General features: G+C 39.6%; 3 protein-coding genes across 6 annotated transcripts; 2 read left to right on the top strand and 1 right to left on the bottom strand.

The window, feature by feature from the left end:
• The first annotated feature begins 523 nt into the window (after window positions 1-523).
• LOC117547861 (vesicle transport protein GOT1B) lies at window positions 524-2,931 on the top strand. Its single transcript, XM_034218749.1, has 5 exons — window positions 524-677; window positions 1,148-1,239; window positions 1,326-1,504; window positions 1,587-1,668; window positions 2,398-2,931. Exons 1-5 carry the CDS (start codon window positions 653-655, stop codon window positions 2,434-2,436), a joined length of 417 nt encoding a protein of 138 aa, XP_034074640.1. The 5' UTR covers window positions 524-652; the 3' UTR covers window positions 2,437-2,931.
• A 1,979-nt stretch (window positions 2,932-4,910) lies between these two features.
• Window positions 4,911-6,304, top strand: LOC117547823 (spexin-like). Its single transcript, XM_034218684.1, has 5 exons — window positions 4,911-4,973; window positions 5,080-5,125; window positions 5,201-5,260; window positions 5,609-5,725; window positions 6,222-6,304. The coding sequence occupies exons 1-5, from the start codon at window positions 4,911-4,913 to the stop codon at window positions 6,302-6,304; spliced, it is 369 nt and encodes a 122-aa protein (XP_034074575.1).
• On the bottom strand, window positions 6,302-13,991 carry ldhbb (lactate dehydrogenase Bb). Of its 4 annotated transcripts, XM_034218800.1 has the most exons (10): window positions 13,941-13,991; window positions 13,341-13,478; window positions 12,511-12,738; window positions 10,435-10,571; window positions 10,176-10,293; window positions 9,659-9,832; window positions 9,390-9,563; window positions 8,586-8,703; window positions 8,118-8,241; window positions 6,302-7,280 (listed from the first exon to the last, which is right to left on the bottom strand). In XM_034218800.1, the coding sequence occupies exons 4-10, from the start codon at window positions 10,561-10,563 to the stop codon at window positions 7,113-7,115; spliced, it is 1,005 nt and encodes a 334-aa protein (XP_034074691.1). In that variant the 5' UTR covers window positions 10,564-10,571; window positions 12,511-12,738; window positions 13,341-13,478; window positions 13,941-13,991; the 3' UTR covers window positions 6,302-7,112. The 4 variants fall into 4 exon arrangements, with proteins under 4 accessions (XP_034074691.1, XP_034074693.1, XP_034074690.1 ...); XM_034218802.1 differs by lacking the exons at window positions 12,511-12,738; window positions 13,341-13,478; window positions 13,941-13,991 and adding an exon at window positions 10,921-11,069; XM_034218799.1 differs by lacking the exons at window positions 12,511-12,738; window positions 13,341-13,478; window positions 13,941-13,991 and having other exon boundaries at window positions 10,435-11,069.
• Between the last annotated feature and the right edge of the window lie 1,319 nt (window positions 13,992-15,310).

Genomic DNA, 15,310 nt, shown 5'->3' with positions numbered 1-15,310 from the left:
TGGTGGTTTATTTTGTGTGAGCTGCCATTTGAGTCATTTAATTTTTCATTATTATTAGAACAGTCTTGTAACAGAAACTAATTGTAACATGTTGTTGCTGTTCTGTGAGCCTCCTACAGTGGTGTAAAGTAACTAAGTACATTTTCTCAAGTACTGTACTAAAGTACAATTTAGAGGTACTTGGACATTGAGTATTTCAATTTGTTGCTACTTTGTACTTTTACCCCACTACAATTCAGAGGTAAATCGTGTACTTTTACTCCACTATGTATTTAATATCTTAAGTTACTTTGCAAATGTTGATTAATTATTTTTGAAAATTATATTCAACACTTAAACGACTTTAATTACACCTGGAGTAAATTCACAATCTACCTTTCAATATACAAAGTCATTACAACTAGCTGCACCTTTAAGAAAAAAGAAAAAACTATAAAATACAATATTATGAAAAAGGTAAATTGGATGCTTCAAAGTTTCTGGTTCATCTTCTCAATAGACGATCTTTGTTGAAATACGTGTTGCGTGTATCCGGACGACGTGGTGTACCACCGCTCCTCCTGTTGTATCAGTGTGTGCTAACGGCAGAAAGCCGCAGGTTTAATCGTTACGAGAATTTTGTTGTTTGATAAATTCTCCTGCCGCCGCCAACATGATTTCCCTCACGGATTCACAGAGTAAGAGCTGTTCATGTTTCCCCGCTGTTCTCTGTCTCTCTCTGTTGTGACTGTGTAAAAACCCGGTTTGTTAGCTGAATGGATGATGTTAGCATCTCAAACCCCATTGGCTGAGAGCGTCATGACGTCACCTAGCTGCACGTACATGAAGCATTTGTATTATTAAAACTGGGAGACTGTTCTTATCATTTAATGTTTTTACTTTATATTTGTAGTTTTAGTTGAATTTCAAGTGTTACATTTATATTGTTAATTGCATTGATTTGTATCCTTTAATTTGTGTCTATTTTAAGTGTTATCATTTCAGTATTACTACATTGTTAACTTATTTGCTGAAGTAATAACTAATCTACTTTCTTCAAATGTCCTTCTCTTTACAATATTTCATTATACCGTCTTTATTTTTGATAAATAAACACTAGTTTGTTTTACCTCAATAAATTGTTTAAATGTATTTTTGTCTTTTACAGAAATTGGGATGGGGCTGACGGGGTTCGGGGTGTTTTTCCTCTTCTTTGGGATGGTGCTGTTTTTTGATAAAGCTCTCCTCGCCATTGGAAATGTGAGTTGATAAATTATCCTTTAACATCACTGCATGACAGTCGATCATCTCCCTCAGCTCTGACCGTGTGTCTTCTTCTGGTTCAGATCCTGTTTGTGGCCGGCCTCTCCTTCGTCATCGGCCTGGAGCGGACGTTCAGGTTCTTCTTCCAGAAACACAAAGTGAAAGCCACCAGCTTCTTCCTGGGGGGGGTGCTGGTGGTCCTGATCGGCTGGCCGATTATTGGAGTCGTTCTGGAGATCTACGGTTTCTTCCTTTTATTCAGGTCAGCTCAAACACAAAGAAATCAGTGTCATCGTTATCCAGAATCAGAATTATCTTCATCTTCATCTCTCTTTTTGTTACAGAGGATTCTTCCCGGTGGCGGTGGGCTTCATCAGACGAGTACCCATGCTCGGATCTTTGCTCAGTTTACCAGGGATCAGTCGAGTAAGTATCACAACATTAAATGAATGTCCCTTTAAATTATTGCACACTTCAAACCTGCTCTAGAGGCCTGAAAAGTCTTTAATCGGCCTTTGTCTGACATTTATTATATTATGTCTTCATTCGTATCAAAAGCTGCAACTTCATACTATATTTGCAAGTTAAATCCTGGCAAAAAACGGTATTAATCGGCTGTCGTCACTAACAGAACGGCTACAAGTAGTCATGGGACAATCAAAATGTAATGTCACTGGAGAAGGATGTTGTTATTTCTCACAAAAAAGCATACATTTTGAAACTGGAGCCAGAATGTTTGGCTAAAACATTGATTATTAGAATAGTTTCTGATTGATTTCCTGTTGATTGACTCATCTTTTAATCAAATGATAGTTGTAGCTGGAATATAAATCTTCCAAGTTTTTTCTCCATATACTTTAATAAGCATTTGCTTCCTCTTACTCCCTTTCGGACACATATGATTTTTTATTATTATTATTAATATGAAGACTTTTTTTTGTTGAATATATAAATATTATCATGAATGTGGATAAATACTGTATTTTAACAATACGGTATTCTGTTTTTCACATTTGTTATTTTTTATTTGTTATTTTTTTATCTGTTCGAAATAAAGATTGAAATGAAATGAAAAGAGTGATTTTTTTGTCTGATGCAGTTACATCTGTAAAAAATGCAGCTCATAAAAACCTCTCCTGTGTTTTTCTCTTCCAGCTGGTGGATAAAATTGGGGAGAGCAACAACATGGTATAACGGAGGACCGTGTTTGTTTCGAGGAGAGTTTCAGTATTTATCATAGCTTCTAATGGTGACTGTATATTTTGGTCATTGCCACTCCAGAACTGTGAATCCAAACAACCTGTATGTTTGACTGACATCTAATGTTTTGTATCTGACTGCCAAGAGATTTTTTTAATTTCAAAAGCTGGAAGCAGGTCTCCTATTTTGTACCATTCCTGTCTGATATGTATGGACTGATAACATGGGACCACTGGATGAACTCTGCGGAGAGTCAGGGGCTCTTTGAGGGTCCTCTCCTCCAGATCGTGCCTCGACAGACACTGAGAGCACGAGTCCCTCGATGACGTGTTACTGGAACTTTGTACATTCAAGAAACGAATGTTGAGATAAATGTTACCCAGGCGAAGAAACCTGAACTGTTGTGGAAAAGCTCTAAGAAGCTTGTGTTGGAGATGTTTTACTGTACGTTTTGTAAGTGCATACTTGGAATAAAGTGTGTCTTTTATACATTTGTGTTATATTTATTTATAACCTTGGAATCCGTTTGTTTTCCCCTTAAGGGCACCAGTGACATTCTCAATCATCAGCCTCTGTTATCCAACATTTCAGTTCCTGTCTGAAAATATCTAAAACTTATGACTTAAAGAGGCCCTATTATGCTTATTGGGGTTTTCCCTTTCCTCTCGTGTGTTATAGGTTTGTGTGCATGTAAATGGTCTGCAAAGGCTAAAATCTCTGTGATCCCTCCAGAGAGAGTTTCTTTCCCACACACCCTGCCATATTGACATCACTATGTAACACTCACAATTCTGTTAGCTAACGCTCCAAAACATTGTACGTGATAGGCTACTCGTACAATGGAGAGGGACAACTCTAAGCGGTTGACCAATCACAACAGAGCCGGCCAGCTAACAGAGCAGACTGGGGCTCTGGTTTCAGACAGAGGGTGAAAAGAGGTGCTGCAGCACAGGCAGTTTGAGAAAAACAAACGCCTTTTTGAACATTAAAGCATGGAGACATGTCACAGTAGAGGCACAACATACACATATCAATGTAGCCTTGTATCACTATACATATATGAACCTGCGGATGAGGACCTTAGGGTCACAAAGTGTATGTGAGGTTAACGAATGCTGGCGGAAGATGTTATATCTTCCCATATCATTTGCAACAAGAGGGCCAATAATTATTACAAATGAACAAAGCTCAAATTAGCAAAACTAAAAAGATTGTAACTTGTTAGTTTCAGTAAATGAACGTAGATTCCTGTTCATTCACTGGAGGAGAGACAGACACACTTGAACAATATGTCCTGCAGCTTTTTATGACAAGCATCAACAACACTTTATTTCTTGGACTTGAACTTTAGTCTCACTTCTCCTCCGCCCCCGACCTCCTGCAGGTGTCCACACACACACACGCACGCGCACACACACACACACACACCACACACACACACACACACACACACACACACACACACACACACACACACACACACACACACACACACACACACACACACACACACACACACACACACACACACACACACACACACACACACTGTCATCACTTCAGCTCTCCTTCATAAAGCTCTGATCAGTGTCGTCATCATGTCGTGACCCCGGGAAGACCCTGCGCTGCTCGAGGGAGTCTTCAAAAGTTTCCATCTCCGGTGTTTGTGATTAACGACCAGCGACAGTTTCATCACCTGTCACTCGTCAATGGAAAAGTCATGTGAGACGTAATGAGACCAATTAGCCTCATTGGTGACGCTGCATATTAATGAGGCGATTGGTTTTTATCGTAACAGAAGTGATAGAGGAAGCACAAATCACACACCCTGCAGGAGAGCACAACCGAGCACAACACAATCCATTTTCCAGAAAGTCATTAAAGGTAAGCCTATTCTTATTTTATCATCATTATTGTATTATAAGTATGATTATTGTTAATGTAATGTCATTGTAGTTATTGTTTTTTAAGTGTTTTTACATAATCAATTCCTGCTGTTCATGTCTTATAATAAATAATACAGTTTTATTATTTTAATATTTAATAATTTAACAGATTTCTTTTTAATTTAAAATAACTTTTATGTTCTTTTTATAAAGCTATGTATTGTAATCTTAAAGTTAAAAAATATAATTCTACTTTTTGTGAGAAAATGTAAGAACATTTAGTCAACTGTTTATACCACTATGTACTCTGGATTTTAAAGGACAATAGTTAATTAATGAAACCATTATAATTTATTTTGTGTTTAAACATATAATGACTGACAATATTGTAAAATACTCTTAAAGATATCTTCATCTTGAATATTAAATATATCTTTAAAGGATTAACACATTTTGCACACTAATAAACACCCTTCTGTTATCGGCTTATAACTTCATTATATTGTAATAACGGTGATGTGGTTGTTTCCCTCTGTTCAAGTGATTATATTATTTGTAATTCAGTCATTACAGAGTTCCACCATGTCTCTAATTGTCACGCTGCTGGTGGTGACTTTGGCTGCTCAGTGTTGGACTTCCCCACAGGTGGGTCAAAGTCATTTCATTCTCTCTCATATTTAAGCTGAAATTGAAAAAACAAACATATTAAGGAATATAATTATGACGAAACATTTTCTACATCAAAATGCAGCAGAGAAACTGGACTCCTCAGGCCATCTTATACCTAACGGGAGCACGTAAGAATGAATAACTGTACAATTATCTGACACTCAAATTAGGAGGAAACATTGTTTGATGTTGATGTTTTACAGAAGGACATCGCTCAGTTCTGCAGCGCCCCAGCAGAGAGGAAGGAGACACCTTACACTCAGGTGAGCGTGCAGCTAATAACATATATATTAATAACCTGGATACACAAAATGTGCTCCTATTAATGGGTAATACTGTAACTGGTCTCATTGGTATTTGAAGATGATTTAATAATAGAGCCATTATTAAATGGACTTCCACATGTTTTATTCATAATACTTTGCCAGAAAGTGGTGCCTAAAAACATACATGTATCAGTTTGGTACTCTGACTTAACGGTAATATTCTTATATTAGGCAGTATAAAGCTGATTCTATGTATTGTGTCTCTCTTTATGTTTGTAAAACCTTCCTTTCTAGGGCATGTTTTTCTTATCTTGGTCTAAATATCTGGTTCTGTTGTCCCTGCAGTGACTCACAGAGATGGACCGGGTTTGAATTTGTCTTCCTTGTTTCTGGAGCTTCTGCTGCGAGCTGTGGAAGAAGGTAAAACCCTGACAGTTATCACCGCTGCATCACTTAATCTGAGCAATTTAAAGTTACATTTGTGTGTTTCTTTGTCTTCCTCAGCTGCAGGCAATCCAGATAATTACCCAAATGAACAACAGCTGAATCTAAATTATTTGTGAAAACAATTTTCCATTGTATTGTCTTGTTGCTGCACTTTGTTGTTTTTATTAGGATGTTCTGTGTGTTACTACTGTTTGAGTTCACTTGTAGTTCAACGTGTGAAATAAATACAATTCCCTTACCTTGTCTGTGTGTGTTTCACATGGAGGGGATCACACACTTTCCCATGATTATAAAACAGATTTGTGTCAGCTTGGGGCAACAACTAATGAATTCACACTCCACAAGAGACTAACACCACGATAAACACCATTCATCGTCACACCTTCTGAGAGAGGGGGCACAATTAGGTTTATTGGAAATGGCCGCCTGAAGTCAAACAAAGGTCACAAACTGAGAAGGGTTTTATTCTGATATATTTTTGAATAAAACTTAATTTGCATATGGCTCCTAGATGTTTACCACATGATCACTGACCTGACTGCAGGACACAACGGAATGAACCTGGCATTCATTAAAAAGACAAAACTACAATAAAGGATTTTTTTTTTAACGGCTTCATTTTATTTGTATACAATTAACATAACCAGACAGGTCAGAGCTGATAAATGTGGGAGGAAATATCAGATCAACCTTATTTTGCATCGTGTGCATAACAATCTGTGCAAGAAAACCCCATCATTAAACACATAATCCATCCAGTGTCTCCTCTATATTTGATCAATGTCACCTTTCCCCTGCTGACATTATGCACATGTCTATCCTTAAAGTTATTCAAAGATGTACAGAGATATTATATATGTACTATATAACTGCAGAGATAGTTGCACCATAATCTTCCATTACTCTGTTTTACAGCTGTTGTTACCTTGCTAGCAAGACGACTGATATTATTGTCCAAATGTTCTTGTTCTCGTTTATACACATAAAGACTTTCTGTCAGTGATAATACATCCAAATAATTATTATTGGGCAGTGATTCAGTGAAATCCCTGTGTTATATGTGCACAGCATTATAGGATTATAAATGTGACCCTTTTACATAAGCCTTTTTGTTTCCCTTCACTATTGAATAACTGACCCCATGCAGTTTACTGTTAAAGGGACCACAAACTTGCTCTTTCACACATCAAAGCACCACGAGTGACACACAGCAGTACAGCCGAGGACAAATGAGTCAGAGCAGCACTTCCTCCATCACACACTGACAGCTACAGCTAAATCTGATGGGATTAAACTCCCTGTGAGTCTACAGAGGGCGGTGTTTTGAAGGTGGAGCTGTGCTAGTGAATGCAGAGTGATAACACAGCAGGAGGGCTCAGCTACGTCGCCCCCTGCTGTGCGGCTAGACGTCCTGCAGGTCCTTCTGGATGTCCCACAGGGTGCTGGCACTCTCCTGCAGCTGGGACACCTCGTCCTCCGTCAGGGTCATGTTGACAACACTGGCCACGCCCCCGCCGTTCAGCACGCAGGGCAGACTCAGATACACCGCGTCGCTGATGCCATACATGCCCTGCAGACAAGAAAACACAACGTCACTGTCTGTCTGCCAAAAGTCACAGAGAGAGGATACAACAATGTAAAATCATGTGCTCATATTTAAATAAGGGGGATTCATCTATCCAGCTTTTAAACCACTTATAGAAGACAGAAAATACATTTACTAGATATTTCCCCAGGGAGATGCACTTAAATGAACCCATATTCAGTAAAGCTTTGTTATATATTACAGAGGACACACATGTTCACCGTCTGCTATATTGTGTATTCATGTACACATTATGGAAAGATTTTGACATAATAAGTCAAACAAAACAGTGAAAATGTCTCCCTCATCATGCTCTATTGGCATAAAGGAAGCTACAAGCAGAGGATGAATGCACATCGAAATTAAAATTATTATTATTGAATTTGTTTCTTCACACCTGAATAACAATTGAGCTTGAAATTGTAAAAAACTATTTAATTTACATTTTAAAAAGGAGGTATTCACAGTTTTATTTTAATCAGCTTCAGTCAGTTTCAGATTTTGCTTTAGAAGTCGAACTTTAGACTTCAACACATCGATATGATCACGAAGAAATTCAAATATGTGCAAAAGAAAAACAATCTTTGTTGACATTTCTCTCAATAAATCAACAATCAATAACAAAGTTATAGTATATAGTCAAGTTATATAGTAAGTATATTACATTTATGCTCTAAAAGGTACTATTGAAATACTATAACGCAACTCATTCAGACGCTGCTACACGGCAATATAGTGTTTGTAGTCAAGGTTACCGTTAGTATTTTAAACTTAAAGACTCAGGCCCTGCATGGGAAGTTGAATGTGTGTGAGCGCCGTTACCTGCACCATGGTGGAGACCGGGTGGATCCGGTTCATGTTCCTGATGAGGCTCTCCGTCAGGTCGGCCACACTCAGACCGATGGCCCAGTTGGTGTAACCCTTCAGTCGGATCACCTCGTAGGCGCTGAGGGGCACAGGACACAGGAAAGGTGGGGCTGAGTTTTCAGACTGCTTAAAGATTGGATTTATGATAGTTTTTTGTTTTTTTTGAATGGTGATGAAGCAGACCAGAAGTGCAAAAAATAAGCTGATGAAACACAAGAACACTTAGAAGCAGATTTCCCTCAGGACGGCTGCTTTAGTTCTCTAACCTGATGAAAAAGAGATCAAGAGAGAGATAGTGCTGAATGCATAATTAACTCTTTAATATCTTTTACTTTAAGGTGTTTTCACTGTCCTATTTAACTACTACTACTTATACTTAAAAAAAAAAACACCACATAAGTTCATATACACAAGTGAACTGACCTGTCCACCACCATCTTGTGTGTTTCCGCCCAGTTCTCCTCGTCATTCTCTGTGCCGATCTCCGGGTTTAACGTCTGCAGGTTTACTCCGGCCACGTTGGTTCCACTCCACACAGGAACTGATACACACAAAACCATCAACCTCCATCCATACGCTTCACACAGCCACAGTCTGTTATTATCGTAAAATGAAAAAGAATCCTTTGAGAAAAACTTAAACTCAACCGAAAGGATATTGTCTAGTTAGAAAAGGAATAAAAGCAAAATCAGCATGATTGTAAATTAAATTGTTTCTGACTTATAATAATTCTCTACTATGAAAAAAGGAGACAACATGAATTTTGGTCAAAAACTGAATGGACGAGATATTCCAGGCGATAACATTATGAGGCAATAACTTCACAGTTTATCCCTAGTGATTTTCACTTAAAGTCTAGTTGTGTGAAAACAGAAAACAATAACATGATGTACATTTTATTGGAGATTATTTAACCAAGCTATTCAGAGGGTGGTACTCAAATTGAATCCCAATACAAAATATTTGAACACTACTGCTGTTCATACACAGCTCTCTCACCATGTATTTTGTATGTACAGTACGAGTAGCTACATACTTCTGAGACATACCTGGCCCCACAGAAAAATAACTCAAAACATAAAACAATATACATGTCCGAAAACTAAGAAGATACTCGCTAACTTAACAAATTAAACACAAATGGACATTTCTAAACCATATTAACTTTCAATGTTTCTCAATGACATCAAAGTATTCTGACCAATCACGAATCCCCTGCCTCCTCACCACTGGTGTCTCCGTGCTCTCCCAGGATCCAGCCGTTGAAGCTGCTGGGATGGATCCCCAGTTTTTCCGCCATCAGGAAGCGGAAGCGAGCCGAGTCCAAGTTTGTGCCGCTGCCGATGACTCGGTGCTTAGGAAGGCCGCTCAGCTTCCAGGTCACATAGGTCAGCACATCAACTGTTGAAGAGAGTCAGCGTTATCAGAGTCTGAACACTGTGTCTCTGCTGTGTGAGAGAGGAAACACAGGATGTCAAATGTGTGTTTGGCAGCACCTGGGTTGGAAACCACGATGATGATGCAGTTGGGGCTGTATCTGACGATCAGAGGGACGATGTGTTTGAAGATGTTGACGTTTCTCTGGACGAGGTTCAGCCGGCTCTCCCCCTCCTGCTGACGGACCCCGGCCGTCACCACGACGATGCGGGAGTTTGCCGTCACAGAGTAATCTGAGAGAGGAGGAATACATACGTCTTAATGGTTAAGTGTCTTCATGTATAGATTAATAGGCAAAAATATAGATTTTTGTTCATACACTTGTCAATTTTGAGAGTTTTTCTACTAAATTCACCAAACGTTAGCAATAAATAATGCCTCAGTTGCATCTTTAGACAAATGTTTTCTGAAAACGTATTAAAAATAATTGTCTTATTGTAAATAATTAATAAAGAAAAAGCCATAAATCCCCACTTCAGTAACATTTATATACAGTAACATTTCCAGTTGTGTCTATATTCTGAAGGAAGGGTTTGTTCATATATAATTCATAGGGTATGTGACGTATAAACTCGCCTGTGTCCGCGACTATTTTGGGGGTTTTGAGGAACAGGCTGCCGTGCTGCAGGTCCATCATCTCTCCTTTCAGCTTGTCCTCCATCACATCCACCAGGGCCAGTTCATCCGTCAGCTCCTGCACACACCAACACACCAGGAAACTCAGAACAACAGCTCACAGTAAACTCATTACTCATCAATGAAAAAGTTCTCCTGTTCTCCTATAAGGCCGCAAGCATATGATTCTTTGATACCTTTACACAGATGACACTCTTACCCTGAGCAGGATGCTGACAGCACAGGCCATGCCCACCTGGCCCACTCCCACCACCGTCACTTTATTCCTGGGGAGCTCAGGAGGCCCGCTGAACAGAGGGGTGATGAGCTTCTGCAGAATTGAGGCCATGTTCAGATCTGCGGAGGGTAAAATAATAGAAGGGGAGAGCAGAATGGATCTGGTCAGAAAACATGTCGACTGCAGAGGAGCGACAAACAGTACGCACGGACACAAGTAAGGAGAACAGTCCTGCATCCAGAAAGCAGGCTACGTGCTCTAATTTCATAAATACTGCATTTAGAATCAGGATGACTCGAGTGTAGAGGCATGACATTGATCTTAGTGGCTCTAATAGAAGCATGACTTCGCTGTCATCTCACTCCATTAAAAATAAAATAAATAAAACACATTTCCTTTACACCTTTCTGCAGAGTTCACCTTGAAATGACAAGCAGCCTGAGTAACAAAAACAGCAGCAATACTTGCAATGTTTGGCGATGCTCCGAGCTGAGATGTATAAATACCAGCAAGTAATCAGCATGACAGAGTGACAGGACACCTAAAGGTGTGTTACTGTCTGAATCCACAACACCCCCCACACTCCCTGTGTGCAGCCCGGTCAGCTACAGCGTAGAAGAGGGGACATGTGACTCAGGGCCAACTCTTCTCCCTCCCTCCTCCCCCTCCTCCCCAAATGGAAGACTAGGCACTATAATCTCATGTTGAACTTCACTGGCTGACTGCAGACAGTTAAAGGAGTTACGGTAATCCGTTAACGCTGCCTCCATCTGCTGCACCTGAACTTCAGATGAGCAACTTGTCTCTAATAGGATGTCTATACAGAACAATAACAAATGACTTTCTTCAAATACAGTGTACTTAATACATGATGTTACTTAAGTGGAGTATAGTGCATGTTCTCTTATACAGCTATGATATTGCGACTGTTTAATAAGAACAGGTTGAAATCTGTTAGGACATCTGTTAATCCCGTCAGATTTAGCTGTAGCTGTCAGTGTGTGATGGAGGGGGGTGCTGCTCTGACTCATCTGTCCTGGGCTCTGCTGCTGTGTGTCACTCGTGGCGCTTTGGTGTGTGTGATGAAGCAATGTGCCATCTCTCATTCTAATAATTTGACATCTCTGAGAAAGAATACGAGTCCCATTAAAGGTGCCGTGTCCATTCATTAGCCTTGAGTGAAACTGGATTAGCAGGAGAAAGCGCTGTGGACTGAACACACGTAAACACGAGGAGGTAATAAAGTGGCTTAAGCCTGCAAGTTTACCAAAGGGGCAGAATGTGTCACAACCTTTAATTAGGCAAAGTAAAAACACTGTTGGTACCTTAATGATTGAGGAGCCAAAGTATCATCAGAGAATTTGCAATCACAAGACAGCTGCCGATTGTTTAAATGTGACTTAGAACGTTAAATGCCCTAAGTAAACTTGAACTCAGACAGCGCTGTGCAGACGGCAGACAGCACTTTAAGAACTGTAATCCAAAAACAGACCATTTTAGTACCACTATATAGTAAAGGGACAATACATACAGGTATATAACTTTGACAGCAATATTTCGTCAAAACAGCCGTTCTTATTATATAGGTAATTATTGGATGAGTAAAAAGGGTTCCAGATAAACTATATTTAAAGCCTATTACTCACAAGAAAGACGCATTTCCCAAACAACTGATATTGAGATATAATTATCTTTTTGTGAATAAACAACCAAAAACATCGTATTTTTTGTACATTTTCCCCCATTTTTCTGCATGGTTCAGATGGTGTTAGAGTACCTGGAGATAAACAAACAAACTGGAAACGTACACACCTAGTGACAAAAGTAAGTAGATCCAATCATACAAAGTGGATAGATTTCATTGCAATTCTACAAAGTTACAAAAAAGCACCAAATCTGCATGGAAAACAGGAAGAGGTGCTAAAAATGTACCCGTTATCACTTTATAAAGAAAAGATTACACATTTCCCCCCAGTCAGACACAACATACCTAAATCCATTTAAATCCACTTCCAATGTGTCCTGCTGATTTTTTTAAAGAAACCCACGGCTGTTTACCTATTTTGTCTTGAGCGTCCACTTCCTTGGGGTTCAAGTCCTTGTCCTTTCTTCAATTCGACTCACCCATGACGTGCGGGACTCTGTGCCTGTTCCCCTTCCTGTTTTGTGATCAGGCTGCAGCCAACTGGATTTAATTGACTAAGCCTCTCCATCCTCTACAAAGTCTCAGTTTGGAGATCCAAGGGTCACCTAGGTACAACGCTCACCAAAAACAACACATACTTCCTGTTGAATAGAATGAAAAAATAATGTTTTAAAAGATTGATCATCATTTGGATTTCTATGCATTTTCAAACCTTTTTTTTTCATACTGATTGGGCCTCATTCACCAGTACTATCTTAAATCCGTTGTTACATTTGTTCTTAAGAAAAGTCCTAAGAGAACCTACTTTCATGCTGTGTTATTAACAGAAGAAATGTTTGTATCAGTGTTATTAAAAAGATGAATCCCATTGTTCTTTTAAAATAAAAGCATGTGCCAATTGTTCCTCATTCGCTGGCTCCCCATCAATCTGTATAAAAAAGGACTGCAGGGAAGTGGGCGCAGAAAAACAAAATATAGAAATTTGGGATCTAAGTCAATAATACCGAAACAAAGTCTAGACAGCGGAGCCTCAAACATCAAATGTAAAAAGGGATGCTATTACTTTTCTAGTTGTCAAGTGTTTGTGTATAATTCAATTCCTCTAATTCATGTATTGTAAAACAATACATTATTAAAAATAAAAATATTTTGGGAATATTTATCCCATTTCATACAACTTTGGAATTTAAGAACAATGCCATCACTTATTATTCTCTTGAGTGTGCATTTATTGTGTTCTTACCTAAAAACAAACTCCTCCAGAACTGATGGATTTTAGGGAGGGATGAAAGGTTTCAGTCATTTACTCTTTACCCTTAAATCTGAGCGCCTCGAGGACCCTGGCTGCCGGGCTGCAGTTCTGAGTGAAGCACAAACACCACTGAGCCAGCAGGGGGAGAATCAAAGTTAGAGCACAACCACTGCAGAGAAAACTGTAGAACAAACACCTGATCAACTCTGCAGCAACACTGAGATAGTGGTCAAACCTTGCATTGAATACATAATGGCTATTAGTGTTTGATGACAATCCGGTCATGTTGTTAACCTCAGAATATGAAAAGTTCCTTAGGACTAATTCAAAATCATTCAGCCAATTGAAGTTGATGATTGAATGTGTTGCACTCAGAAACTGCCAACACATACACATAACATGTAGTTATTTGGGTCTCAACTTGGTTACCAATGACCTAAGTATGTATTTTAAAGGCTATTCTAAATGACTAGTTAATAGTTTTAAAAATGCAAAGACTAGCTCAAAACATTCATGCTATATGACCCAGGTCGTTTAAGGTCACTTGAAGCATCGAGGACTTCACTAAGGAGGAGTGTGTGTAGCTCTTACCTTAAATAACTCATTATACCCTACTGTCCTACTAGGGCATTGCGTTCCAAGAATGCAGGGTTGTTGGTTGTTCCTAGAGTCTCTAAAAGTACAATGGGAGCCAGAGTCTTTTCTTATCAAGCTCCACATTTGTGGAATCGGCTTCCAGTTTGTGTTCGGGCGGCAGACACCCTATCCGTTTTTTAAGAGTGCGCTTAAGACCTTCCTTTTTGATAAAGCTTATAGTTAGGGCTGATTAGATTCAGCCCCTAGTTTTGCTGATATAGGCTTAGTTTGTCGGGGGACATCTTACTTCTTCCTTCTCTCTGTCTATACCTGTGTACTCTCATGTTCCGAATAACCCAGCTTCACCAAATTTCTTTCTTTTTGATGTCTATATACGCTGGGATCCGGAGACATGGATGATCCTGCGGTCCTGTGTCCTGGATCGCGAGCCCTGGATCTTGAGTCGTGGCTGTGGTCCTGGATCATAGGTCCTGGATGGATATCCTAGTGGATTCATCTTTCTATTATACACACATGTATTTCCAAACATTTGGACTACCTATGTTGCAAATGTATTATCTTTTCAATTTACACACGGCATCTATTGCACGTCTGTCCGTCCTGGGAGAGGGATCCCTCCTCTGTTGCTCTCCCTGAGGTTTCTCCCATTTTTCCCTTTAAACTGTGGGTTTTCTCTGGAAGTTTTTCCTTGTACGATGTGAGGGTCTAAGGACAGAGGGTGTCGTATTGTCATACTGATATTCTGTACACACTGAAGACCACTGAGACAAATGTAACATTTGTGATATTGGGCTATATAAATAAACATTGATTGATTGTAGTCGGCCCCACGGCTACGTTCATATCAGTATTCGATGGAGAGACAATGGGGGTCTGTCACATTAAGAAAAGGAGCAGGTCTTCTTCTCTCAGCACCTGGAGGAACCACTGGACTGAAGACACTAGTGTGCACTGAAAAACTGAAATGTGTGAAACTAAGGCTGCAGCCACACGAGGACAAAAACGTCTAAACGCATAGGATTAACGCAAACGCAATCACAAACAAGCTTCCGTCCACACGCAATAATCATCCGGATAGTGTCTGTCCACACGAGACCGCTCCGTTTAGCTCCAACCGCTGGAGAAGCTGCAGTACATATGCAGGAGCCTGTACCTGGCGCTGTAACTTCCTCCACAAAAGCAGCGAAGAAGCATGGTTGTCATGGTTGCCCTTCTGTTTATTCTCCGCGGTGGGGGCCGAGGGAACCGGGCAGAGTTTTTCGCCAGTCAACGTGTATTAAAGTTTAAATCTTCCGACAAAATTATAAAAGTGCCGGTCAAAGGTCTTCTTTGCTATTTATTGAGCTTTAAAACAAATGAATAAT

The sequence above is a fragment of the Gymnodraco acuticeps genome, unplaced genomic scaffold (assembly GCF_902827175.1).
Source record: "Gymnodraco acuticeps unplaced genomic scaffold, fGymAcu1.1, whole genome shotgun sequence".
Classification (NCBI taxonomy): Eukaryota; Metazoa; Chordata; class Actinopteri; order Perciformes; family Bathydraconidae; genus Gymnodraco; species Gymnodraco acuticeps.
This window is presented reverse-complemented; position numbering and strand designations above follow the sequence as displayed.